The sequence below is a fragment of the Helicoverpa armigera genome, chromosome 20 (genome assembly GCF_030705265.1).
Source record: "Helicoverpa armigera isolate CAAS_96S chromosome 20, ASM3070526v1, whole genome shotgun sequence".
NCBI classification, from domain to species: domain Eukaryota; kingdom Metazoa; phylum Arthropoda; class Insecta; order Lepidoptera; family Noctuidae; genus Helicoverpa; species Helicoverpa armigera.
This window is the reverse complement of record NC_087139.1, coordinates 2,041,615-2,069,058: the sequence shown is the minus strand read 5'-3', so window position 1 is coordinate 2,069,058 and position 27,444 is coordinate 2,041,615. Positions and strand designations below refer to the sequence as shown.

General features: G+C 35.3%; 2 protein-coding genes and 1 long non-coding RNA gene across 3 annotated transcripts; 1 reads left to right on the top strand and 2 right to left on the bottom strand.

The window, feature by feature from the left end:
- Positions 1–168: 168 nt before the first annotated feature.
- LOC110381018 (zinc transporter 7) lies at positions 169–7,420 on the top strand. Its single transcript, XM_021341190.3, has 3 exons — positions 169–663; positions 779–996; positions 5,296–7,420. Exons 1-3 carry the CDS (start codon positions 474–476, stop codon positions 5,926–5,928), a joined length of 1,041 nt encoding a protein of 346 aa, XP_021196865.1. The 5' UTR covers positions 169–473; the 3' UTR covers positions 5,929–7,420.
- A 1,783-nt stretch (positions 7,421–9,203) lies between these two features.
- Bai (baiser) lies at positions 9,204–13,406 on the bottom strand. The gene is made up of 5 exons (XM_021341204.3): positions 13,082–13,406; positions 12,239–12,359; positions 11,327–11,397; positions 10,156–10,282; positions 9,204–9,750 (listed from the first exon to the last, which is right to left on the bottom strand). The coding sequence occupies exons 1-5, from the start codon at positions 13,256–13,258 to the stop codon at positions 9,629–9,631; spliced, it is 618 nt and encodes a 205-aa protein (XP_021196879.1). The 5' UTR covers positions 13,259–13,406; the 3' UTR covers positions 9,204–9,628.
- A 6,200-nt stretch (positions 13,407–19,606) lies between these two features.
- On the bottom strand, positions 19,607–21,910 carry LOC110381027 (uncharacterized). Its single transcript, XR_002429858.3, has 4 exons — positions 21,686–21,910; positions 21,349–21,471; positions 21,088–21,157; positions 19,607–20,523 (listed from the first exon to the last, which is right to left on the bottom strand). It is a non-coding gene; the product is annotated as an uncharacterized LOC110381027 (long non-coding RNA).
- Between the last annotated feature and the right edge of the window lie 5,534 nt (positions 21,911–27,444).

Here is a 27,444-nt window from a genome sequence, read left to right as displayed (position 1 = left end):
AAACAAGGCAATTATTCTACTGGCATAGACAAAATGGTAAAATCTTCACGCAATATTATCAAAACATATATTTTTTGTAAATATGTGTTTTGATTACATATATTTTTTGTAAATATATGTTTTGATTGGTAAATATACGTGATTGACGAAAGAAAAAAGTTGGTAACATTATCACGATAAATTTTTTGACAGTTCGACAGCGACAAGTTGAGTTGTCGCACGATGTAAAGTTTATAAATTATTAGAAAATCATTACTAAAGTTTGTGTAAATGAAATAGGATACGATACTAGACACTACCGTTTATTCAGTAACGTTATTTTCCTGTAAAATCCAATATCTAAAGTTATTATCGTGCGAGGTTAGAACCGCTTGTCAAGTACACGTATGCAGCTATGTTAGTCTTATGTTCAGATTTTGTGATTTTTGAGTGAAATGACGTGAAAAGAACCCTAAGGAAACACACGAAAAACAATGTTGCCCCTTACGCAAAAGGACACGCGGGCCCCGCGCGGAACTGTGGGTGGAATACGTGAAAAGATAGCAAATTGGATGAGACTAATTTATTCTGATAAGAATTCGAGGAATCTATTCCTGTTTCTTTTACTAAATTTGTCCTTCGCATTTGTCGAGTTGTTTTACGGTGTATGGACGAATAGTTTAGGTGAGTACCTTAAACATTACATTTTGAACTTATTTTTGGTTTATATTTTCCTTATACTCACTTGTAGCATATTGTTAATTATTGTTGTGCTAATTTGCCTTTATTTTGGTTGTAGGTCTAATTTCTGATGCATTCCACATGTTCTTTGATTGTACGGGGCTGGTGGCGGGGCTTGCGGCCTCCTTGGTGTCGAAATGGCGCGCAAACGAACGGTTTTCGTATGGCTACGCGAGAGCTGAAGTACTGGCTGGATTTGTAAATGGCCTGTTCCTGTTGTTTATAGCATTTTTCATAATGAGTGAGGCTGTGGAAAGAGCTATTGAGCCACCAGAGGTAAATACTTATTTTAAATACATATTATTATTTACATTAATTGATAATCATTTTGAGGCAGTTTTAAGAAGTCCATTAATTTAAAGCTCAAATGTCTTATTACAAAGTAATCTGTTGCTGAAAGGATCATTCAAATCAAAATAATATTATTATACAGAATGGAACTAATCCTTACTTAGAGACTTCAGTACAAATTATGTATTAAATTCTAAACAAATACATTTTCTAATACGTGGTTTTGTTAAGCAACTTCACTAAATAAATAAGAAAGTACAAATATAAAACTCTACAAGACTGAATTTATTAAGAACGAAGTACTAAATAATTTTTAATCAATACTGATAACATTACATTCAAAGGTTTACTTAATCTTTTATCTTTATTGTTATACATAAAATATTTAACAAATTAACTATTATGAAGTGATCACTTGAATTTATTAATTTGATACTAGCAGCGTTTCTGCATTCCATTTGTATCCCTTGGGAAATACTGGAATACCGGATTGTAGCATTCCAGCAGTAAAAGAAATCGTTTAATTGGTTTAGTACTTTCAGAGCCTGTACAAACAAAACAACAATAAAACTTTTTTCCTTTTTTTATATTGTTAAAAGTTAAAAATATTTTCTGCTCACAGAATCAAAGATATGTACCATTCATATCATTAAGAGAAAGCGATAAAAGGTTAATGAATATTGTTAGTAAGCTATTTCAGGATGTGGGTGAAACCACAGACAGAAACTAGTACCTATTAGTATACAAAAGTTATATATTTCTGATACCTGTTGGTTGACACTGGCCTAACATTAACTTAAAAAGGCCAAGGTTATAAGGTTTTATGCAGTTCTTTCTGACATAGAACCCAATTCACTATCCTAAGTGGGTGCAGATGAAATTACTTACAGTAACTCCATAACAATTCAATTGTTTTAAACACTTCTTTGATAATAAGTTATTATGTTAAACATATCACACAATTATCGACCTTAATCTCCTTATAATATGGTCCAAGGAGGTTTAACTGAGCAAAAGTTAACAATATCAGCAGAACTAATCATCTTTATGGTACCATTAACTTAGTGAAACAATAAATCATTGAAACTATGTATTCTTAAGAAAGTATCAGTTTTTAAATTGTTTATTTCATTTATCATATTACAATCTGAAATATTTTTAATTATAAAATGTATATAGATATACATTGGCATTTACATAAATATGCATTGTAAGTTTATATGTAGTTAAAAAAATGATAAATACAACCAAGTCTTAAATGCATTTGATAGCTCCATACCTATTATGTTACAATATTAACATGATAAAGTAGTTTAAGTATTACAAATCCCTTAACAAGTATGAAAAAACAACTAACTGCCGATTTGCGTAATTCTTAAAAAGAATCGGCATTTGAAAATACGAGTAAAAATAAATAATCAATCAATATAAAAATACAAATAAAAACTATATGCCATGATACACCACAACATGCAAAACTTTCACCCATTAACGTTGGCCAAGCGATTTTCAACACAGCGACATTGCAATAGTGTTGAAATTACGTTGCCAAATAGCAGTGACAATTCTTGCTATACCGCACGTATTTTATAAGATTTGTTTGCTAAGAGTTTATTGTCAAATAAAGTACCGGCCAATTGTATGGCGTGGTCTTGATACCATTTGCGAAAAATAAATAGACATAATTTTCATGCTGAAAATATGAGCTATTTTTAACTAAAGCAGATGAAAGGAAACACTTTTTAACCTACTTCCCAAAAAGGAGGTTCTTAATTCGGATGTTTGTATTTTTTAAGTAAGCCTCTACGAGCAATCGTTACCATAAACAGACGGGCATTCACCATTTTCTTTTATATTAACCCGTGTACGGTGTCCTACATATACTCTTGGCAAAGATATCCTTTTGGCACCCATCTGTCACAGAAAACGTTTGGCCCGCTTTTCGTTTCTTCCGGCCTACCGATGTACAGTGGCGCCTTTCTGCCTTTTCTTAGTCCATAGCTTATTCTATAGCTATTTGTTATTGTCATTTAAAAACTAGACTAATAGAAAAAATCTTATACTGTTGGGAAGCTACCGAGTAACATAGACTATATTTTGTCCCGGTATGGGGTAGTGGTTCGCTCGGGATACGAGTGTAATCGTGGGAAACCGCCAGTCTATATTAGAAAGATCATAAACTTAAGAGACTTAATATTGGATGAAAGATGAATTCCGGTTTTGCAAGTCTGAAGCTTAGCTAAATATCAACCTATAGGCGATACGATAATCACTTGCCGTGGAGGTCAAGTAACCAAGTAATCGTAAAAAACAGCTCAGAAGCAGAAGTGTTGCTGAACTCTAAATCTCGGGGTCAAGTGACTTGAATGCGGGTATTTTCTCTTTCTTATTATGATTAAGTTAGGGTCTCGGGGATTCACATATCAAAGTTCTGTGATAAACCCATGCTTTGCTTTATATATTATTTTCCCAATTGATAGTAAATATGAATGCAATTCGGTAATTCTTAAAGTTCCAAATGCAGTCTGAAAACCTTTTGAAGCAAATTACTCTGCCTGTTACTATACCGCAACAATGATTTTGGTAATGGTACCAAAATCATTGTTGGTATCTTTCATCCAAAAACACAGTCATTATCTGTGCTATCTTCGCTTAAAATGATTTCATTAGAACTGACTGCTCGTCGCAGGAGATTTGAACAGTGATGCATGTTAAAAATCTCACGTTTTGTTTATGTTAGCGATCAGGAAATGTCTTATGATGACATGTCTTCTGCAGCTGATAAAACACGACACGTAATGTTAACTAGCTGTTTCTCGCGGTTCTACCCGCATTCCCTCACTTGGATAAGAACATTAATCCCTTTTAAAGAAGATAGTTTATGCTCTTTCTCAGGCTCTAGCTAGAGTCTATACAGTGTCAACATTTATTTTTGGTTCAGTAGTTTAGGCGTCAAAGCGCTACAGTTAGAATGACTTCAAATTTTGGATACAAGATACTTTATTTACATAATATTAGTTATTTATAATATTAACATAGATTACTAAACAGGTAAATATTAGTAAGGATTTAATTACAGGTAGGCAATTTGAATCTGACACCTGACTTTAAACCTGTGTGTGGGCTACCCAGTTTATCTTAATGTTAAAAAATTTTTTTACGACACGACTACAAAACTCATTCGGTTTTTACTAGGCATTTTTATTATTTGCATGTTAACAATGTTTTATCCAAGCCTATAGTGCTTTAACACCTATATTTCTGTCCGAAGCACACATCAGTTTGACCAAACTCCATCAACTTAATCGAGGCGATAAAAAACTAAACGAAGGGACATTGCCCAACTCAATTTGGCTTCCCGTAATTAGATAAAGATCGCTTTGATAGATAAACTGTTTTGACTACTACATGTTAACACGTGAATGACATTTTTGTAGCCTAACGTGATACTGATAAGTTTCGTTATCCGTTATTTTTAGGCACGTGTTTTAATATCGTTGGTGCTGCAACTTATCTTGTGATTGTAACTTTAATTGCATCAGAACATTCAGAACCACGTCTTGTGAAGTACGTCATTATTTGATTGGGTGTTCGTGTTACTGCGATTATGTAAGGTTTTGGGTGGCAAGGCCGTTTTCACAAGGGTAGTATAGTATCTTGAAGGCGGACTTGGAAACCGATAAGAATAATTCCTTATGTAGCATACTAATACTAGTGTATGTCGTGATAAATTGGTCAAGCATACATGTGTATCCTAGCTGTTCACCACGTCCAGAATATGGGAACCACCTCCCATATCCGGGTAAAACATATCTTTTGTCCGCACTGCATTATGTTATAAAACGTAGATGATATATGCGAAGTAAAAGAGACAAGAAAAAAAGCAGTAAAACTGTAAAACATGTGGTGCATAAAAGGACCATGAACCAAAATCTCATGACGCTGTAATTAATTTTAACATTGAAATTGTGTTTACTAAAGCAAACGCAGAATTTGCACACATGCACTTTATTTGCTTACTCAACATTCCTCTTCTAAAATCTCATGCTGCTGCAACAGTGAAACTTTGATGGTCATGATCAGCTGAGAATCAACCAAAGCGATGTTCATATAATTCGATTTCCACAAAGTTGATTTGTAGATTATTACTTAACTGCATAAATAGTGAAATCCACTACTTCCGACCACCAACGCCTAATCAATCGATTTTATTATCTAACCTGCACAAGTCCTTAGCAAATTCTCAACATAAACTTAAACTAATTCTATTTTCATAAATTCCAGGTAAAACATGAACGTCTGCTGCTGGTATCGATACTGGGTTTCCTGGTGAACATGGTGGGCATTTACGCGTTCCACCACGGGCACGGTCACGGCCACGGGGGACATGGTCACTCCCATGGCGGCCACGGCCATTCACACAACCACCATGGTCATTCCCATGACGACGACAGCGAGGCCCCTACTGGCGCTGGCTCCGCCATCATGAGAGGAGTGTTCCTTCACGTACTGGCTGACACCTTAGGGTCCGTCGGTGTCATCATCTCAGCTATCCTCATGAGAACGTTCGGCTGGATGAGAGCCGACCCCATCTGCTCCATGGCCATAGCTCTCCTCATAGCCGCGAGTGTGATACCTTTAGTGCGCGACTCCGCGGGCGTGCTCATGCAACGGACTCCTACCTCACTCGAGCGCGCGTTACCCAACCTTTACACGCGCGTGGTCGGCCTGGCCGGCGTGCACGCGGTCCATGAACCGCACTTCTGGACGCTGTGTAGTGACGTCCACGTGGGTGCACTTAAAATAGAAGTAGCCAAGGAAGTGGATCCTAGGTACGTGACGGAGCAAACGTCGCGGATCTTCCGCGAGGCCGGCGTCAAACATCTGACGGTGCAGCTCGACTACTACCCACTCTGATGATCACAAATATACACATGCCCACGCAGTGGACCCGTGTTTTGTATATAAGGAAAATAAGTTAATTAAATGTACTGTGCAATTATGATTTCGATTGGATGATTGTAAGATTTAATTTTTGTATGTTTTATTAATTATGTTGTGATGAAGAAATTCGTTCTATTTTTTTAACTGTACCCCAAACATTTCCATGAATTTATTTATTGGATACAATCTGTATTGCCTTTAAATTACCTGCTTCAAAAGTATTGGTTTATTGTATATTATTATAGCATTAATTGTTTGCTATGAAGTATAGCTATGTGTAGTATATTTTTATATTATATTTATCATTTTTAGTTACTTTTTTATATTTACCTAACATTCCAATTAATCAGACGTGGAACTTTGTCACATGGTAACTTTGAACACTGAAATTGAACAATATTTTTGCGACATCTATGTGCTACAGGCTGGAAGTATTGTACAAAAGTATCGTGTTCTGATAATAAGTCGTTAGAAAGAATGGAAAATCAAGGCTGTCTTGCATCACAAGTAATTGGAATATAATTTGTTTCAGCCCATCTGGTCTGTATGTCTAGTACATAGGCGCGTAGCAGATTCCCACTATCCTCTATTTATTTTATAATTAAAATAATATTGAATTAGCAAATTGATAGCAAATTGAAAGTTTCTAATAGTGTAAATAACTATGGCTTGCTCTATCGTTGTTTTTAACTTATTGTGTAAAACAATTTAAGTAATATTATAAATTAATTTATATTTCAACCGCTTGAGATTTTGCTCAATCTCCATGAAAAAAATGAGCATAAAATAAATAAAAAGTGCATTTAAATTCGTGAAATTTTGATAAAGTTATAAAATCCATGACCCGCAGTATTTGTATAGAGTAAAGAATTTTATAGAAAGGCCACAAATATTTCGGCTTAGACTAAACTCAGGGATTTGGCTGTAGGTACTATGTTTAGTACTTCAATAGATAATAATTTACGTGATAGAATCGCTGTGTAATTTAAAACCAATTTTATAGAGGGCAAATTAAATTAAACTATGATAATTATCCAGCAACTAAGGAACCCTCTAAAACTGTTGCCTACCCCTGACTTTTGAATAATAATTCCTGTTGTAATCCACCCTTCTTTGCAGATGATAGTTTACGATTTGTGCTTAGCCATCTTAACGTTCATTTTAAAGTAGGTATTGGGTGAATAATAGCAGCTACTAATTAAGGTTTAACTATATTTCTTCTAGATATCAACCTTCAAACACGTAGCATTACATTATCCGTCCTTGTTTCACTCGTAGAAAGTCCTCAATTCGTAAACTATCATTAAGTTTTAAAAGGGTGGTGATATAATTTCTAAGTGCTAATGTTTCTGTTTTTATATTACAAAGGTACAATGTTTTGTGAACATAAGAACCGCTCTTCCAACGAGATGTGTATTTGCGAACCCGAAATCAGTTTCTACGAGATTAAACATAAGTTACCGAATTTATGTGTTTTATTTCACTTTTCTAATAGGAACCTTCTGAACCTCACGACATACACCTACGATTAATTAAAGTTATCCACTACAAGCATCAAGATTGTCCATAATTGTTAGACATGAGATAATATTAAATTATAAATTAAAAAAAACCCCCGACCCAAAAAAAGTACGCAATAATTATGACAAAAGGTTAAAAACGCTAAACCCTATAAAAAGCAAAAAAATAACTATTAACACTACGTAAACTAAATTTTGTCGTGTCGGGGGACCGCTCTAATTCATTACTTTAGATACGTGTTTTTTTTTTAAACGAATGTTGTAATTAGGTAGGTATCATTTGATTTATGTAAGTATTTATGAAGGTAAAAAGCGGTCCCCCGACACGTCAAAATTTAGTTTACGTAGTGTTAATAGTTATTTTTTTGCTTTTTATAGGGTTTAGCGTTTTTAACCTTTTGTCATAATTATTGCGTACTTTTTTTGGGTCGGGGGTTTTTTTTAATTTATAATTTAATTTTATTTCATGCTTTTTAAAGGAGCTCCTTAATTTTTCCTTCTTTCATTTAATTTATTTTATCTTAAGATGGGGTCGCTATATGCGATCTCGGCCAAAGGAAGCTGTTTAACAATCCTCATGACAAACTGACTCTGGGAGAATTGCACAGATTGAGAAACAATAAAGATTAACCTTTGGATATTCTAGATTTTCAGCAAAAATATAAATCGGTTTATCCGTTTCATGCCGGCATTTCAGGGTTTCATCCGCCACATCCCATTTCCAGCATCAGGTTCTCGTCAATTAGAAACATGAAGAAAACTCGTCAAGACAAATTCAACGAGCCCAAACTCGATGGGTTTACTAAAAGGCAGTTCAGGGTTACGTCTCCTACCTTCGTGCCCTAACAGCAGACCAGCTCAGTGGTTCCAAAAGAAATTAGTGTTTCAAATTTCAGATCCCACATATACTTGCAAGTAAACTGAGCGTGTAACATTCCTATCACATCTAGCAAACGAGCTGATGACCTTGAAGACCTGAACCGATTTCCACCAAACATAGCTAAGAACACTCCCGACTGACATACCTTTTAAACAAAAAAAACCGCATTTCAATCGGATCATCCGTTTGGGAGCTACAATGCCACATACACACACACACACACACACACACACACACACAGACACGTCAAACTTATAACACCCCGTTGTTTTTGCGTCGGGGGTTAAAAATACAAACAGAGCAAGGGAAGACCCGATGTCCCATATAAAAAGCTCTATGATAACCACTGACCTCTATATTTACCACTGGACAGGCTGTTGTCAACGTGCTTTTGTGCCCGTTTGATAATCGCCATTTTGGCGCTGTTAGACGTAGCGAGTGCCCGTGGTACTAAAATTATTTTACAGTGAACCAATGAACAAACAAAGTTCTCTCACCGCCATTCATCAGCCATTTGAAATTATACGTCTAAATTAGTTCTGTGGACACTCGCTTAAACGATATTGGCGCTTCAAATGGGCACAAAAAAATTGCTGTCAAACGTACGGAACAGCCTATCCAGTGGTAAATATAGAGGTCAGTGATGATAACTCATTGCTGAAGGTTGTCGCACTCTTAACATTCATAATTCCCTCTAACGCTTAACTATGTTGTTATATTCGCGCAGTGATAAAGGGCCTTTGCGTGCAGTCCATTTCTTTCGCACTCTTTTTATTTCTATGCTCGAAAAGCCCAGATAATTTCAACTATATTTGGATTTAGTTCTGGTAACATAATAAAACAATATGTTATTTCAAATATATTTTTACCACATTCGTAAACAGACATGAACTCAAACATTTACAACAAAATTATTAAATAATAAATCTGTATTAAGTATTCCAAAATTTTTATTATTTTAAATATAAAGTAATATAAGATCTATTATTGCGGATAAAGTGGCCTGCGGGTATTGTGATGAATGGCTCCAACATTTCCTTTCATTATCACTAGGATTTGATCGAATTCAGTGTTGCCAGGTTAAAATGACACATGATACAATGTTACTAGACCGAAAAAAACATATTTACATCTTCATGGAGTTGGTGAAACAATGGGAATACTTTGAAATACGAAGACTAAAAGATATCTTGAACACACTTGACGCATGCAATCTGCGAACTTCTAGTTTAAGCCCGCACGCAACTTTAGCCGCGGCTAAATAGTTATTGTGCTATTCAATGAGTTTTTTGGCCTTAAAATACCGGCGAAGGTAGAGAACCTGCCACGTGGCGAGACCCAGGAGACATGCCATCGAGAATAAACTGAAGAATAGAACTCGGTTGTTTGTGGACTCTGAAATAGAAAAACATAGGAAACTATGATCAAATTAATTGTTTTTGAAAGCTTATCTGGTTAAGAAATTAGAAAAAAAAAGTGTAAAAATTTTTCATAGATTTCCAAAAACAACAGAAGACAAAAGTTGTCCGAAATAACTGACAACTGTGAATCTAGTCCTTTTATATGGCCGGATAGATTCATTGAAATCAGTGAATGGTTTTATTTAAGGCATGACGAGGAAAGTAAAATTAATGAATAGTGCTTAGTTTAGCATAGAACTTTTAGAACCTTTTAGTTACAACTATTTGCGGGGTCCCCGTACGGTCGGGGCATTCGTAGTATTTGCTATTCTTGCTATAGGCTTAATCTGATGTCAACCTATTAAATAGTTATTGCTTCTAAAATTAAAATAATAATTACCATTGGTGTCCCTCATCTCCTCTTCTCTCTTCCTCATGAGTGTGAAGTCCTGAACAATGGCTTCTGACAAGTCCTCTAGTCGTTTCAGTTCCAATTCCATGGGCTTCAGCTTGGCTGCTTCACCAATCTGGATGTAGATAGCATGTTTTAATAAAAAATCTTTACATTCACTAGGAAATTGTTGGCTGTCAGTTTAATAGTGATTGGTGATATTTTAAGGGTTTTCTTAACAATGAAAGAAAGTATTATTTAATGTGCAGTGGGTTTTGTTAATTATTTAGAGTTTAAATAAATATTTTGATGGCAACCAATGAAATATTTGTAGAATTGACTTATAAATATTATATTGCTTAATACAAGCTTAAAATGGATTGTAACATAATTAATTAAATCTTATTAGATGTTAATCTTGAACACAGCAAATACATGACAACACTCAGCAGCATGATCTATCAAAATAGGTTAATTTTTGTGTGAAATTAACAAAAAAAACTTTCTTGTTTGTAATATTAGTATAGAAATAAGAAGAGTTAAGTATTAAATGGAGTCTATTTAACTGAGACTGATATTATAGAAGGTATGGGAACCAAACTTTTTCTCGGACTTTGGGAAAAAATAATACCAAATGCATGCCCAACTACTCATTGTAAGTTAGTATGAATAATTTCATGATATGTAATGCGGTTTATTTTTAGTAGCATCTGTTAAGTTTTAATATAAATAAGACAATAGGCCATCAATTCATTGTTTCACATAGATTCGCGTATTCGTTTCCGGTAGACAACGTCTTTAGGCGACATTTTTGAGTATTCAAGCATAAAATAAATCTATGTTACTATGCGTGCTTTCAAAAACTCATTGAAATAAATTAGTTAGTCACACATAAAGCCCACACATTATTACCCAAGAGTTCTGGTGGAGAGTGGAGTAGTTTCACCGACAAATCAACAAAATATATTAGGACATTACAGCTAGAAGCATTTTCTACCGATATAAATAAAAAAAGTTTAAAAATGGCTTTAACAAGAACAAATGAGTATAGCTTTAGCTATAGATTAAAGAAAATAACTGTAGCATTTTTTTTTTTTGACAGATAATATCAAGTGTCTAGAAATATTTCTCCCGTTTGAGATTTTGCGACCATAGAGAGTAAGAGAAAAATTATACTTACACCTTCATAATTTTTGGCTTCTATTCCGATTTTGATATCCAACATCACATCTTGGGTAACACCACGGCGTTCTGAAAGATATATTTTAAAAATTAAGAACATTTTTTTATGAACTTAGTTTAGTTTATAAGTTTACATTTAATATTTTTTTGTTATCTAGTTTGAAGAGATATTGACGAAATAATGATTTTGTTCTACTGAATGTGACATATGATACAAGGCAAGCCTTTTGTAGTAAGTCTTTTAAGCCTTACTTAGTAAGCCTTTTGTATTTACATAATAATATACCTATGTATATTGCAATGGCAACTTATAAATAGGATTTTCAATAATGAGATCATTAGTAACCAGCTGTACTTATGCAAACAGAGGTATAGTACAACTATTTACTTTCTATTGAAATTTTACTGAACATAAGATATTACATAATGTCTCTTTTTTTAGAAACATTCTAGTAGCATAAGTTGATCATTCTAACATTTTGTTAGTAATGAAGTCCGTTTGGCTGTCTGTAGTACCATCTATATGACTACTTTGGTATGAATGAACCATATGGATAAAATATTTCCCTATATTCATACACAGTACTAATATGACTGTGAGATATGATTGGGAATTTGAGAATATAAACTTAATTCAACAAAAAAGTTATGAGTTTTAAAACCATTAGGTACTACTGATAACACTAAAACATTATTCATGTTGAAAATAATTTATCTGTTTAGCAGATATTAACAGTTGTATTGTATTACATATACAACTGATACATCGTAACAAAAATATTAATTACTTATTAGAATTTATATCAGAATTTAGGCAACTATGTATTGAAGGTACAGCTAGTATAATATTATACAGTTCAGTTGGTTACATTGACGGAAATTATTAGTTTTATATCTTATAATAACTTACCTGGAGGAACTTTTGATATGAAACATACTTCGAATGTGTCGTAAGTTTCTGTCACAAATGTGAATTTCCCTTTGGTTATGGAATCTCGCTGTGATAATATGTGGTCTTTGGAGTCGCGAATCTGTAAAAATTAAGAGTAAAGATATTTATAATTTCTCATACATTATTTCTTAAGAAATTAGGAGAAAGAAAAGGAATAGTAAATGACTATTTTGGCATTAAGGGTTAAAATTGCAATATCTGTTTATTTATTGAAGATGTTCAGACAATTAAGAGATTATAATAGATATGTTTTAAAATATGAGACTGAAACAAAACAAAGGAATTTGATTGTGTGCCAATGAAATAATTAAAATCGATGTCACATTAGTACTTGGCTTATCATGTTTTACAGTCACGCAGTATTATATTACAGAACTTACAACACAAAGTTAGACGTTAATTATTATTTATTAACACTTGAGTGTGAAACCTAGATAAGCATGGTACTTATTTCTTATACTTATATGACTGAAACCTACTTTCTTCTTATTGTTCTTGGTTTTATTTTATGTTTACTTATTTATGTCAATAATTGACTGATACTGTTATCTTTCAATATTGTGTACCTATAGGTTTTTGCTCAACAAAAAAGATCAATTGTTACAAATGAATGGAAGGGATTGTAGCATAGTTTTCCAATAAGAATGTATGTGACCATATTTTAAGAGTCAATCAAATTTTTTATTTAGGAATTGAGATCATTTTTTTTCAGTGTTACAATATGAGAAATGGTTGCGTTTACAGTTATATCAGACCTGTAGGAGTGGTGGAATTTTGCCAAAAAAAATGTTCGTAACTTACAATATAGTCGACCCTCTGTCCGGCAATCTCTGTGACTTCGTATTCTCCTGCCACGAGCACATTCGCGTGGAGTTCCTCCTTCAAACACTTCTGTGTGTTAGGCGCGAGGCTCCACATGATCGCATCCGTACCGTGCCATAACACACTCAAAACAAACACGAGATAATGCAACTCCATCTTCTAATTAAAAGTTTAATACTATATCGCGTTAATTCAGTCACAATTCATAACATAAAGAACTGAAAACAAACATATTCTATGTCAAAAAGACCGATGAGTTGGCCCGAAAGAGAAACGTCGTCGGCTTTTTGAGTAAAAGTTGCCAGGTTATGTTACACGTCAGTAAGGAAATGGAACGTATTTTCGATCGGACATAAAGCTTGTGTAGCATGACGACTTTCTATTCAGAAATTGAAAATTACTATATCATAAATATATACAGATCACAACCAAAGATTATAATGAAATAAGCAGCGGATTGCTCGTCTAAATAAAAAAATTTGACTGAGGGGAAAATAAAGACTGCATGAAATGGAGTGGCTATAAATTGTATTGCCATATTTTTGGGGTATTATAATTTATGCTCTTCCATCGTATTCCACGTTTGCAGTTTTATTTTAAATTTATTTTGTTACAATACTTACTTTGCTGTAACTAAGCAATTTTTAAAATAACAATTCCTTAAAAAAAGACAGTAACAAAAATGCGGCAACATTTAAATAGCGTTCCAAATACTCAGTTGATAAATGTTTATACTTCTAAGCATAAGAAAGGAATAACGGTATACTTTCCCATGTATGTAAGCAGGATAGCTAAACAAACATAGGTATTTATAATATAGTGGAATGCAGTTTTCACTCGAAAGTGCAAGTGGATAAATAACAGCATTATAACCTAATTATTAGAATTTGTATTAGTATTTAGCTGGTATTGTGCATATCTTTTAAACTAATTAATAAATGTGCTTATAGACTATGTTTATAAAGGACTGTGTGTAATAATCGAGTTGTTTAATACGTAAAATCTGAAACTGCAGCCTTGGCTGTTTGACAGTTGCCTGGGTTTTACAAATTCTAGAAATTATTAATTTTGATTGAGTTCTGAGGCTAAATTGAATAGTATCTAATAATACTACATCTAAACCTTGGTTTCATCAATATTGTGTCTGGAATAACTATTGGTGAGTGACATATTTTCGCAATATATATAGATGTTTACATAATAGTATAGTTTTCTGAGAAATGCAGTTGCATTTGCTAGATAGTTATTAACTTTTATAACATTTATTATTGTTTTCATTACATATTACGTTACAAAGAGTTCACTGACTTACAGAATACCTGTGGAGTTGTACATAAACAACAGAAACTTGGAAGCCTTCCATCAAATTATCACTATCCTATTAATCTTAAAATATTACTGTAAGTATTAAGTTTCATATTTATTACATACTCAATTTCATTTCATTAATTTTGATACACAAGTTTCGTGAATAATAGCATAAACAAACTTTTTAAAAGTTACATTTGACAAAGACAGTACATTAAGAAGTCCATTTCTGTGATTATGGACTTAGTATACTATAAATCCTACAGATATATATATGTTTAGATACTCTAGCAGTTTGATCTCTGAGAGCCCTCTCTGCTTTAGGCAACAGCTATAGCGATGGTGTTTGTTCTTACTGTTTGTATATCAACACTGTTCAGTTTATGTAGGATCATGATAGCTTGAAATTCAGCATTCATGAACTATCTTAGAAATTCTGTTTGTATATTAATATTCTGTCCAATTGAAATAATGTAAAATAGAAAAATTAATAAAAATAAATTTATTAAAAACGTAGTTCAACAGGTACAAATACAAATAGCTCAGTTGTAATAGCAGTAAATAAATCTTAAAAATAATAATCATAGGAGTTAAATAACTTAATCTAGACTTAATAATCGTAATATATATCGTAATCATCGTAATATATATACGAGAATAACGGTCTAAATCGAATACAAGATAATTGACACCTTTATATACTAGTAGGTAAGTCTAATATCTCGTATGTCTGACAACCAGTCTCACAAATTGATTGCCCGTTTAACTGGGTTGTGGAGTGACTGGCTTCTATGTAAAACACTGGTTGTTAGCAGCATCTGACCCCAACAAGGCTGAACAGTTGAAGTAATATCTTGTGGTATTGGATTTAATAAGATGAACCACTGCAGTTAGTTAAATTCAAAACACAGCTTTTAAGCTTTTAAAGTAGAAGAGGTTTTAAAATTAAAACATTTGTTTAACTTAGAAAAGATACCTGTGAATATAGTAAAGAAAATAATGGTCTATGGATGTTTTCAGGTGGAACTTTGCTATGTCTCGACATTCACCGATGGTCAACAGCATTATAAATTCAGGAGATATATGTGAAAGGCAGCCAGGAGCATCTTGCTGCTATTGTTGAGGTAAGTTTAATATAAGGTGTTCAATTTACTATTGTCAGGAGTCCAAAGACAAGATTTGGTTCATCATCATATCAGCTAATTGGTGTCCACTGCCGAAAATCCCCTAACAAACCTGTCATGCCACCAGCCTGCTAATTGATGCCATATGAAGTCCAAAGGACAATGCTATTCTTTGTATGGAAGTTGGGCTCAAGAGTTGCCCACAGTAACTGCATAGTCTATTATGTTCCATAGGCTTATAATAGGTCCCAGACCGAAATATTTCGAAATCTATCCCAGGAGTCCTGAGAAAAACTGGTTTGACTCTTATTCAATATTACGAAAAATATGCTTACGAACTCTTAATATTCCACTTTTATTACCTTAATTGAAATTAATTATATTAATTGACAAACACGAGGGGTTGTATACGACAACTTTTTTTTAACCAACTTCCAAAACTGGAGGAAGTTCTCAGTTCGTTTATATTCTTTTTACGTTTGTACGAGCATAACTCCGCCGATTATCATCATCATCCGAGCCTTTTCCCAACTATGTTGGGGTCGGCTTCCAGTCTAACCGGATTCAGCTGAGTACCAGTGCTTTACAAGAAGCGACTGCCTATCTGACCTCCTCAACCCAGTTACCCGGGCAACCCGATACCCCTTGGTTAGACTGGTGTCAGACTTACTGGCTTCTGACTACCCGTAACGACTGCCAAGGATGTTCAATGGCAGCCGGGACCTACAGTTTAACGTGCCATCCGAAACACAGTCAATGGTGTCTAAGAAATACTTAGAAAGTACCTACAAACTTAGAAAAGTTGCATTGGTACTTGCCTGACCTGGGATCGAACCCGCGCCCTCATACTTGAGAGGTTGGTCCATTACCCACTAGGCCACCACGACTTACCGAACGAAACTCCGCCGATTACCAAACGATTTAAACAATTATTTCATTTTCCAAAGGGCTTACTTCCCAAATGGTTCCTTTATCATCCGGTCCAGGGTCTGATGATGGAAACCCTAAAAAATCGGGTGCAACTCTCAAAACTTGTAGGCACATATCAAGTAAAACCTTGTCATTTGGGTAAATGTCTCTGACACCATAAAACAGTGGAGGTTAAGATCTGACCTGACGATGAAGGCGACAGAGAGACGAGGGAACTCCTCAACGGTATCTACTAACTACCTCGTGTTTGAGCTTATTTTATTCGTCTTGATAAGATTTTTCTAGTAGATAGTTCATAGCGCAGGAGTCTAGATCTTCTAGATTTTGTACTGCGGTAATTGCCTTTTTTTCGGGAAATCAGGGTCAGTTCTTATTAGAATCGAATGCTTTTAGAATTTATTTTAAAATCACAGTAAGTAAAAAAAATAACCCATTCCAACATTTTCCACTACTGGATGTATGAGACCTAATTGGAAGAAAAGTCTTGTCAGGTTAATTTCGCGGGAGCCCTGGGACCGATTTCAAAAATATTTGGGTTTCGTATTAAGAATGAAGTAAATAACCTATTTTGACAACTCCCACTACTGGGTAAATGCCTAAGACTTTGTAAAGTGACTATCTATGGAAAACATTTGAACCGGTTTTCCCCGGGACCCCTGGGAGCGATTTCAAAAATATTTGGGTTTCGTATTAAGAGTGAAGTAAATAACATATTTTGACCATTCCCACTACTGGGCAAATGGCTAAGACTTTGTAAAGTGACTGTTCAAGTTGAACATTAGAACCGGTTTTTCTCGGGACCTCTGGGACCGATTTCTAAAATATTTGGATTTCGTATTAACAGTGAAGTAAAGAACCTATTCGAACCATTCCCACAACTGGGCAAATGGCTTGAGCTTTATAAAGTGACTGTTCGAGTTTGACATTAGAACCGGTTTTTCTCGGGACCTCTGGGACCGATTTCCAAAATATTTGGATTTCGTGTTAACAGTGCAGTAAAGAACCTATTTCGACCACTTTCACTACTGGGCAAATGGCTCAGGCTTTGTTAAGTGACTAAGTATGGAGAACATTTGAACCGGTTTTCCTCGGGACCCCTGGGACCGATTTCAAAAATATTTTAATTTTGTGTTAAGAGTGAAGTCAAGAACCTGTTTTGACCACTCCCACTACTGGACAAATGGCTCAAGCTTTGTAAAGCGACTGTTCATGTGGAATATTTGAACCGGTTTTCCTCGGGACTCCAGGGAGCGATTTCAAAAATATTTGCATTACGTGTTCAAAGTGCACTATGGAACCCCCTGGAACTACTCCCACTGCTGGGCAAACTTTGAGCCCACACCCTGGCATTGTCCTTTTTGCCACAATTAATTATGTTGAAAACAAAATCATCGATATTTAAAGTATCACATACAATCAGCGTCATCATGCAGATCCTCTCAGGATATGCCACAGTTGAGTGTAACACATCCTTAAAAGCAAGCTGTGTGTTAGTTGTATCCTTATTTTTAAACCACAGTTTGAACTTGCTGCTTATGAACTGTCTCTCCTGTTCCTGTGCTCTATGCCTGGGCGCCATTGGCATAGTCCTAGTTTCAGCAATGGTGCCAGAACACATATTTAGGCTTTAGGAAGTTTATATCTCATAAGAACATGGTTCACTTAAAATGAGATTAACAAAAATAGCTTAGTTCTAAATGTACGGTGCTTTAGCTTATTAATACACATAAGTAAACAGACCTCTCCTCCTCTCTCGCTCCCTCCTTCGTTTATGGAACAGAACAATTTAAAAAACCTTTTCAATCAACATTATTTAGTTATATGTACAAAATATTTTTACTTGAATGCGCAAATACATGAAAAAAATCTGGAACCAATAAAATCATCCATGTAAACTTAATTATCATGCTGCATTTTCATGGCCATTCTAACAATGCGTCAGTTATGCTAACAAAATGTGAGTTTTTTCTCGGAAAATTGGGCCAGTGACCAGGATAGGGTACCGTAAGCCCTTGCAATCGGAACTACGCGTTTGTTGTAAAGTCTCCTATGAAAGACATAAAAAGGTTACGTTTGATTAACGCCTTTTTGGACTTTGCTTCGTCACAACCTCGTGCTATATGGCGTACGTGAGGGGTATGCGTCATGCACGAATTTTCAGTTTTGAATGCAGTATAATTATTGTTCAAATATAGATGCACTCTATCTGGACTGTATCTCTGTATTTAGGTCTTTCGTCAAAGCTGAGGAAAGTCCACTGCTGGAGAAAGGTCTCTTCCAAACTGGGGTTAATTTACTCACCGCGCAAGGCATGGGTGGACTTTGACCTGCAGAATACCACCTCCAACATATGGCATGCTCTTGACGAGTGACGAGATTATCTAGTAGCGAGAGATCAACGTCAAATAAAATATTCACACAATATATTTTGATCTTAAAAAATCATGAATTTTGTTGATAGTGACGCTACAAGATTTTTTCTCGTGTTTTGAGTTCTGAAAGTCTGTATTTCTCTTAGCTTTCGCTTCTTAAAGTTCAGAAATAAATAATGGAAGAACATAGGACGAAAATCTCCACTATCTGCATATCCCCCTCTGACTCGCATAGATATAGGTATAAGGTTATTTCCTTGTATTTTATGAGGACGAAGAACAAACACTCCACTATTCGATCTTTCTATTACCAACTTTGGTTCACTCTAGGTATGCTAATGACCATTAGTCATTTGTTCTACTTAGCTTGTCTTGTCATCATTTCTTCTTTGGAATCCAAAATATATTTTAGACTGGCTTCCACCCCCGTGTCCCGAGGGAACCACTTCCTGTACTAAGATAAAAAGTAAATGTTTAATGCCTTTTTTATGATATTTTTGCTTTATGAGTGCTGTATTCTTTCAAGATATACTCAAAGTAGTCTTTGTATGAAAGAGCAAGAACCATGCATACTTCCTTGCAAACTTTTGAACGTCAAAAATACGAAATAAGTTTGATTCTAGTTGCTCATTCCAAAAGTAGCTTCCTATGGGGGAAGAACGAGCAAAGACTCCGTGGTTAAACAGTTATTATATTGATACATACAATAACAGCATGCGAAGATCTTGTAGAATCGCAAAGAAAAACATATGAGAATAAAATAGTTTCAGCTTCTCAATATTCTCAAACTCCTTTTTTCCAAGCCCTAATTATGTGGAAGTCCGCTACAGTCGTATATTTGTTTTGTTCACACACATATTTCCTCATGTAATAATTATTATTGCGATGGCCCATTGTGGTAATTATATTATGTATAAAAGGTTATCACACGATTTTGGCGGTTGTGGTTGATAAGTTTTGGACTATATAAAAAGCCAAGGTTGGCGCAATCTACCAGTTTTCGCTCCACGTGCAAGTGAAGGTTCTTTGTTGATTTGAAGTATGCTCGCATCTTTAATTATATCTCAGGTAAGTTCGGCTTTTTTGTTTAATAAATCAATGATATTCGCTGTATCATTGTAAATCAAGGTTGGTCAGCTTATCTTTCCGCGACAGAATTTTACACGTGTAAAAGTAGCTAGGTGCTTTATGTGTCGAAGGACGTATGGGTACTTAGTTGTTTTCTTATCAAATACACTTTTTTGTTGTCTAGGCTGTTCGTTTGTATTCTATAGCAATATTGAAGGCATTATCTGTACCGGAATTTTAGGTGCATATTTATTTTTGTAATGTCTGGTTTCCTCTTCAAAGTTCTAGTTGGGTTCTACAGTAATTCCATCTCATGACATGAATATTTTTTTTGGCAGTTGCATATGCTTTATACTTAGGAAAAGGCTAGGCAGATAATAACATGGCCACAAAATGAATCATGCCATTTTGGCGGCATTTCAATCTGCAGCCTTTTGCATTGAAACTGTCTATTAATATTGTTTACCATATCTAGATGGCGTGACTAACTATGGAACAAAGACTAATATTTCTTTTGACTGCTTCATTCTGCCGCAAGATTATCAAAGATAGGATCTTCCTTGTACTGTGTTTAGGTTTATATTAAATACGTTTGTCTTCGATGGTGCGGTAATTAGACCTGAAAAATAAAAAATACAGCATTTTAATTTGTATAAGTTATCACGTCCTAACATTGTCATCACCAAAAACCCATTTTAGGACTTTTTAGATTTTAGGAATTTTAGGACATTTGATCTAAGTAGGTCATCACAGATATAAAGTTTTCAAATCTTTTATCAACATTAAATGGATCACATCGTAAACATCATATCTGTTTAGAATGCATATTCAAATAATTTACAAATCCGGTTATAAATTACAGTAAATGCAGAAAGAAACGCTTTAACAAATCGTGAATTTAATCTAAAATTAGACATACGACAAAAAAGATTGATCTCGACACTCGAATCGTGATTAAAATGCGTTGAAAGTGCAATCTTGTTGCAGTTGTGCATCAACGACCATTGATTGGCCTTAATCTGAGCCAATATTCTCGATCTCAAGTCCACTCTCGGCTAGTATTATGCAAGATTATGCAGGCGAACTTTCTTACTTTTGAATTGACTTGCAAAAAAATTTGGGGCAGATTCCTTCAGCTAACTTTTCTGGACTCGCAACAAGAATTCCATCAAATTCTACTCACCTAAGAGTTCGTCTACTGTCGAGTTTTACTCCTTAATTTGTTTGTAATTATGGACTCTAATCAGCTTTGCCTGTAAAGACATTATAATTTATGTATGTAAGTGAGATTTGACAATTTAAGGCTTCTTAAATTAGTTACTTAGACGATTCTTTGATTTGCTTGGTCGATTTGTACCTGTGACATTGAAGACATGTCTTTTTTAGATTTTTGTTCTTATTCTATATGCGGAAAAAGCTAAGTTTAGTTTAAATTATATCTTACTTGAGTAGATGCAGTGATTTCACGTGCTCTCTGATTTGCAGCATCATTCATATCGTGCGTACGCCACGCACTGGCAATACTTTGAACTTGATAACGACGCAGTAGGGCTCCGAAGTCCACCTCCTGAAACATTCAGCCACTCATGTTACTAAAGTTCTATGAAACAAAATATTCCTATACAAAAACGCAACGATATAAATAAAGATGGCCTTAACTTAGTATGTCTTGTTATTCAATTATCTGATAGCAGTATCGTCATAATATTGCCTTAGAAAAGAATTCAAAACAATGTCATTAGATCGCCAAGGAAATAACAAATCAGCAAAATAATACTCACAGCGCTATTACATTCGTGAGAAGTTTCTGTCCTGCTATCGTCCGCGCTGAACGTGTGCAAGATAATCCAGTGATGTAACGTGCAACGTGACGTAACACAGTACGGTGAAAACGAGAGTGTTCGTCCGCGCCACGCGAATATACGCCTTATATCGACTAAGATCCATTCAGGTGGCTTGGCCGTGACAATGCGCGCGACTGCCGGCGGGGCGCGGGGACGCGCCGCAAAAGTGGGTCGCTCGCGACGTGTACAGTCAAGTTCAAGGCCACACACGGAGGCAATGGGGCGCCGATCGCCCCTAGATGGCGTTGCGCGAATCGTTCGAAGTTTGAAAATTTGCGAGCCCCGGGGGTGCGGTGCGGGGCGCGGGTCTGAGCTGCGGGAACGAATTTTCGGTGCAACACACACCACACGACGCTGCACTCGTGTACCGAACGTCGCCTCGCGCAGTACTTTCGCGCAGCACTAGATCCAGACTTCTAAGCTAACCTAGACATACAATAACAAGCCGACATGGACTGGATGGAGATGGAGGATGTGGTGCGTACTTTACATATTTTATTTTGTATCCTGTAAAACATTTCCCGGCGTTTTTATTATGAAAATATGGTGCCGGTTTTTCATAAACTGTATTTTGCCTTGACCTAGGCTAACATTTTATCAACAGCTACACGCGCCGGACTGCCGAATATTTATCGCGCTGGTATTATATTTCCTCGTGTTGTTAAGCGTTTATTGAATAAGAACACCGATAAATATTATGTTTTTAGCTGACAATTGCGTACATATTCAATGCAAGAAAATTCTTTTTCCTTCAGATTTTGTGCTCAAACATGATATTTGGTAGCGTCGTAAACTTTAAAATAATTCAAACGCAGTTTTTTAAAGTGCATTAATTTACCATATTCGGGTGTTTTTAGTCACTCGAAATAATTGTAATTTTCCTGGTACATATTTTGCGTATCATGCGGAATTGAAATAATATCAATTAGTGTTTTCCTAACAGCCAGTCTGATCTCCAAATTATTTAAGCCCAAAATTCGCCGACATTTTGTTGAACAAACTTAGTGCTTATTCAAGTTTTCTTGCATCACCACAAAATCATCTATGTAAAACATGCCTGCTATATTGTTTTTGGTGATAGTCTAGGATTTTGGGAAATCTAGTGTCGTAGGCTCGGGTAGAGCCGCTCAACACGTGAAGCGTACCCGACCTGCCCCAACCGGTGATCGATCGAGCCGCCTACCATTACCCGCCTCTAACATTCGTGGCTTGTGCGTAGCGTCTATTTTCTCTTCATGAAAAATGTACACGCATCTTCTACATTCCTTACTATTGTCTTCTAGACTTCTAATTCTATTTTTGACTCTATTACTTTTTCTTGATTATTCTTGTCCACTTTTGATTTCGTCGTTAAATGGAATGGATTTTCTTTCAAGTTTTCCAGTTGTATATTTAACTTGGAAAAGTATGAAGGTATTGATGCACAGACTTAAAAGTTTTATAGGCAGTAAAAAGCAACTAGTCACGCAAAATAACCATATCATATTTATGGACTATTTAAAAACCGTTAGACGGTGCTAAAGTAAAAAATGCGTCTGGTTTTTGGGTTTGTTCTGTGTCTGCATTACTTATATGCGTGTGCAAATTTTTAATGTTGTCTATTTTTTCGTGTGTTGAATAATCCTGTTCGGGTTGATATCGAGGCCCGTTTTTATCGCTTGAGTGCATAATGGCCTCTTTGATCCGTTCTGTATTAATAATAGTGTCTGACTTATATCAATACGTTTCTTTGTTTCTCTGGTCCTTCTACCGTCTCAATCTTAGATCTACTTTTTCATTGGTATTTGGCCATGACTTCGAAAGGTCTTTCTAATCAGTGGTTTTATCCTTCGACCCATTTTTCATTTTCTTCCTTATTACCGAATTGGTTCTCAAAGGAACAAAAACTGGTGTCTCTAAAATTATGTATACCGTACATCCGAATATTAGCATGCATAAAGACAAAAGAAAGTGGTATACTTTTGCAGCGATTACTCTATCTAATCATTTTTTGTTGTTGCAACGTGATGCAAACGTCGGTGATATAACGCGGCCTTGACTGGACTTATCGACTCAATCTTTCCATGCACTGACACATATTTTTAGCAGCATTACCTCCTGCATTTAGTCATTAGGTACTAAAAGATTTTTGAACAGACTTTCTAATAATATTTATTTACAAGCATCACAATTTTCAATTCCATCGTCATCCTCTTCTATATCCTTCTAACGATTGACTAAACGTTTTTAATTCTTTAGATTTTTCTGTTTCTAGTTCTTACTTGATTATATGTAAGCACGATGCAGTAATTACGATAACAGACTGTAATATTTTTTTATCACGTGCTCTTGCCTCAACGCCGTGCAAGTTCATTTATTACGAATATTTATAGGCATGGAAATAATGCTATATATTCAAACTGCATTGTTTCAATCTAAAGTAATCGTATCATTTATTGCATAAAAACCTTTTACTCCATATTATAAAACTACATACTCGATATAAATGGTCTTCTACTCTTGTTAGTGGCTTTGTATAAAATAACACAAAACAGTTAACGTTCGTATATGTTTAATTAATTGCAGATGATACTTTGATATCAACCGACCTTAGGTTACAAGACTATTGGTCACGGGCAGGGCAGGTTTCAGCGATAATAAAATAATTAGTTTATGTTAATGCTTCCGCGATCAATTTCGATTATAATCGCCTGGCTGTAATGCACATGTAAAACTACCAAGAGTTCTTGTATAATCTACGATTTAAAATTTCCACCTTTATCACGCCTTAACGACAATTACATAATATCATATCAGACAGTGCAGTTTATTAGTCACACAATTAACATAGTTCTGCGATCAGATTTGAGGTACCTACGTCTAACGCGGCGGGCCTTGATATAAAAAACGTGATGTCTATCGTCACCTTTTGGAGATGTTTAGCGTGGTCTAGACCGATAGATGCAAGCCAATGCGGTTTTTGTTGTATTATGATTTCGCAGCGGCGCAATGTAGATAAAAAGCCGGCGGAATGCGATATGCAACGTTAAAAATACTCGATTATCGCGTCGGCGGCAACCACAGTCCCTGTACCAAAAAATATGATACCAACCAAAATTACATAGGTAATGCAGTTCGGTAACTATTGCTGGTCCACTTAGAAGCCACGACGTAGAAGGCTTCTCAGGCCGAGCGATATGCGTGTAGCACACCAATGTTTTCGGCGAATTCGTATAATTGACTATGGGTGGAGTGAGGCGGGAGTGAGGGGGGCTCGAGCGGGAGATTTGGCTGTTGGCCTTGACAATGAACCGGCGGCGCGCACACAAGTGCGATTTTATTTGTATTTGAAATACACGCACACACACAATTAGAAGTTGTTCCACGAATTGCCTCCTCCCACACAATTAAATATTAGGGCTGTCTTAGGTAAATGATTAATGCATGTTCAGTGCACAGGAAGTCTGATCAGGAATTGAACAAAAACTTAAAAGGGTACTTGTTTTTGTTCAGTTTAGATTTTTTCAATTCATAATATTCAGCAAGGTCTAACTTAAATTATCTAATCGTTACATTTAAGTGGATTAGACTAAAGGTAACCGTTATTTAATGTCTAAGCTTCGATATCCTTTTTCTGAAAGATGGTCCTCCCAAAAATGGTTTGTTGCTTGCTAGGCATCAACTGCCAAAAAAAGACTTATCGGACTCACCCTAAGGGGATCCTGAAAATATCAATGAAAAATAGAAAATAAAGAAAACTTGTTATTCAATAATATGTCACGTTGTTCAGGCACTGAGCCAACCCTACCTCCAAAAAAAGCTAACAAATTCAGTCGCGCCCGGCGCGCCGACGCCGTGTGCCTGCCCTAAGACAACCTATACATAGACAGCCTAGGGCCCGACGGGATGTTTATCGATAATGCCAAAAGATTCCCCACTAACGAGTCCTGAGTCTGGCTTATGTTATTTTACTGTACATACCTGTTTACGTACACAATTTGGACTTTTGGTAACGTTAACTTTCCCAAATCCCAATTTAGCGTACCCCTCTGATATTTCTGGAAACAGCCAAGTCCAAATTTCCTTTAAGTACTTCAATTTTGTGGCTGTGAATGATGTTTTATAAAGACATTAGGTATAATATGTCGTCGACGATAAATTATCAGATAAACCACTACCTCTTGGTGAAAGAATTAGGTAAGTAGGTACCTAGTTGGATTTATACAATTGTAGAAAATCCGAATTGACAAAGGAATTCAAGGCCGTTCGACGCTCATATCACATTTGAGCTAGACGATAATATTAATAAATCCTACAGGTACATTAACTACGTACACAGGGTATATAGTCACGTTTTTGTCTGTCTGCCTTGGCTGTCCGTCTATGAGATCATTATAACTATAGCCCAATTTAACCGTTTCTTTTGTTAAACGTTTAACTGATCTAGGTTTAGTTTTTTGTTAATTTAGAATCCTGTGGCGTGTGGAATTGCGTTTTAAGTTTTGTATTGTTCTTTGTGTTGTTTTGGCTTTTTATCAGTAGGTGTTCATATTGCATCGTCAATCTTATTTAGTTTTGCATTCACATTGTCAGCTTTGAAATTTTTAGCAGGTTTGATTTGACCAGTGCAGTTTGGTTTTACTTTTTAATTTACTAAAGGGTTTTACGAATAAGAACTTGTGTCAATCAAATTGGATTTTAGATTAGGCTAGTCACGGATTGCTGCTTTATTTCCTTCCTAACATATATCAGATTTACTTAATCGATAATTAAATCAGAATTCATACACCTACTTTATTGCGTTTGCTTTAAAAATATATTTCACCTTAGATACACGAGTTATTATCATCAACCTGCTTTGTAGGTCATTTTTTCAATCTACCCTTAATTGTACGATATTTTTTGTTATTTTTCTAATCACAGGTTTTAAATAGGTATCCTACCTAGGTATCCTACCTACGTAATAATAGTTTCCAAATATACATTTGAGATAATGTTTCTTTGAACAATAATTTTAATGGACTAACTTGCGTATTGAAAAATGGAATGGATAAACGACCGCCTGTGGATTTAGAATTAAAAGTATTACTACAATGTTTGAGAGAGCAAACAATGCTTAGATAATATTAAAAATCTTTGGTCGCTTTGTCGCCTCTAACCAAGTGTGCTACATTTGTCTCGAAGTTAATACAGTTCTTACAGCATTTTCGATTATTTCTAAAACTTTGATTCCATTCATTCATTGTGTCATATTTTCTTCCTTCACATTATGTAACAGTTTAGTATTTAGATTACTGTTGCTAATGTTAATTATTCTTATACAAAACATAATTATGCGATAATTATTATTGACAATAATCAGAGCAATAAAATTGTCACTTCTCTCGTCGTTATTCATAATAATGTAACTGAGCCGTTGCGTAACGTTACGATATATTCAAATTGTATCACCAAAACCGTTGTCTTTGTAAATGTGCATGTTAACCGCACACAAATTTCAAAATTATCATTGTTTGTTACCTCAAAAAGGTTTTTAAAACGTTCGATAACATCCAAAACAAAGCGAATATGCGCTCGACCAATGGCGGCGTCAGTACCTTGGCAGCGCTTCAGGAAAATCAACGTTTTGCCTTTATTCGTCCGTTTGTGAGCGAAGGGACCAATCTGAAAGGCGGTTAGCACGTGGCAAGTGGTTGGGCGGCGCATGCGTGAGCCGT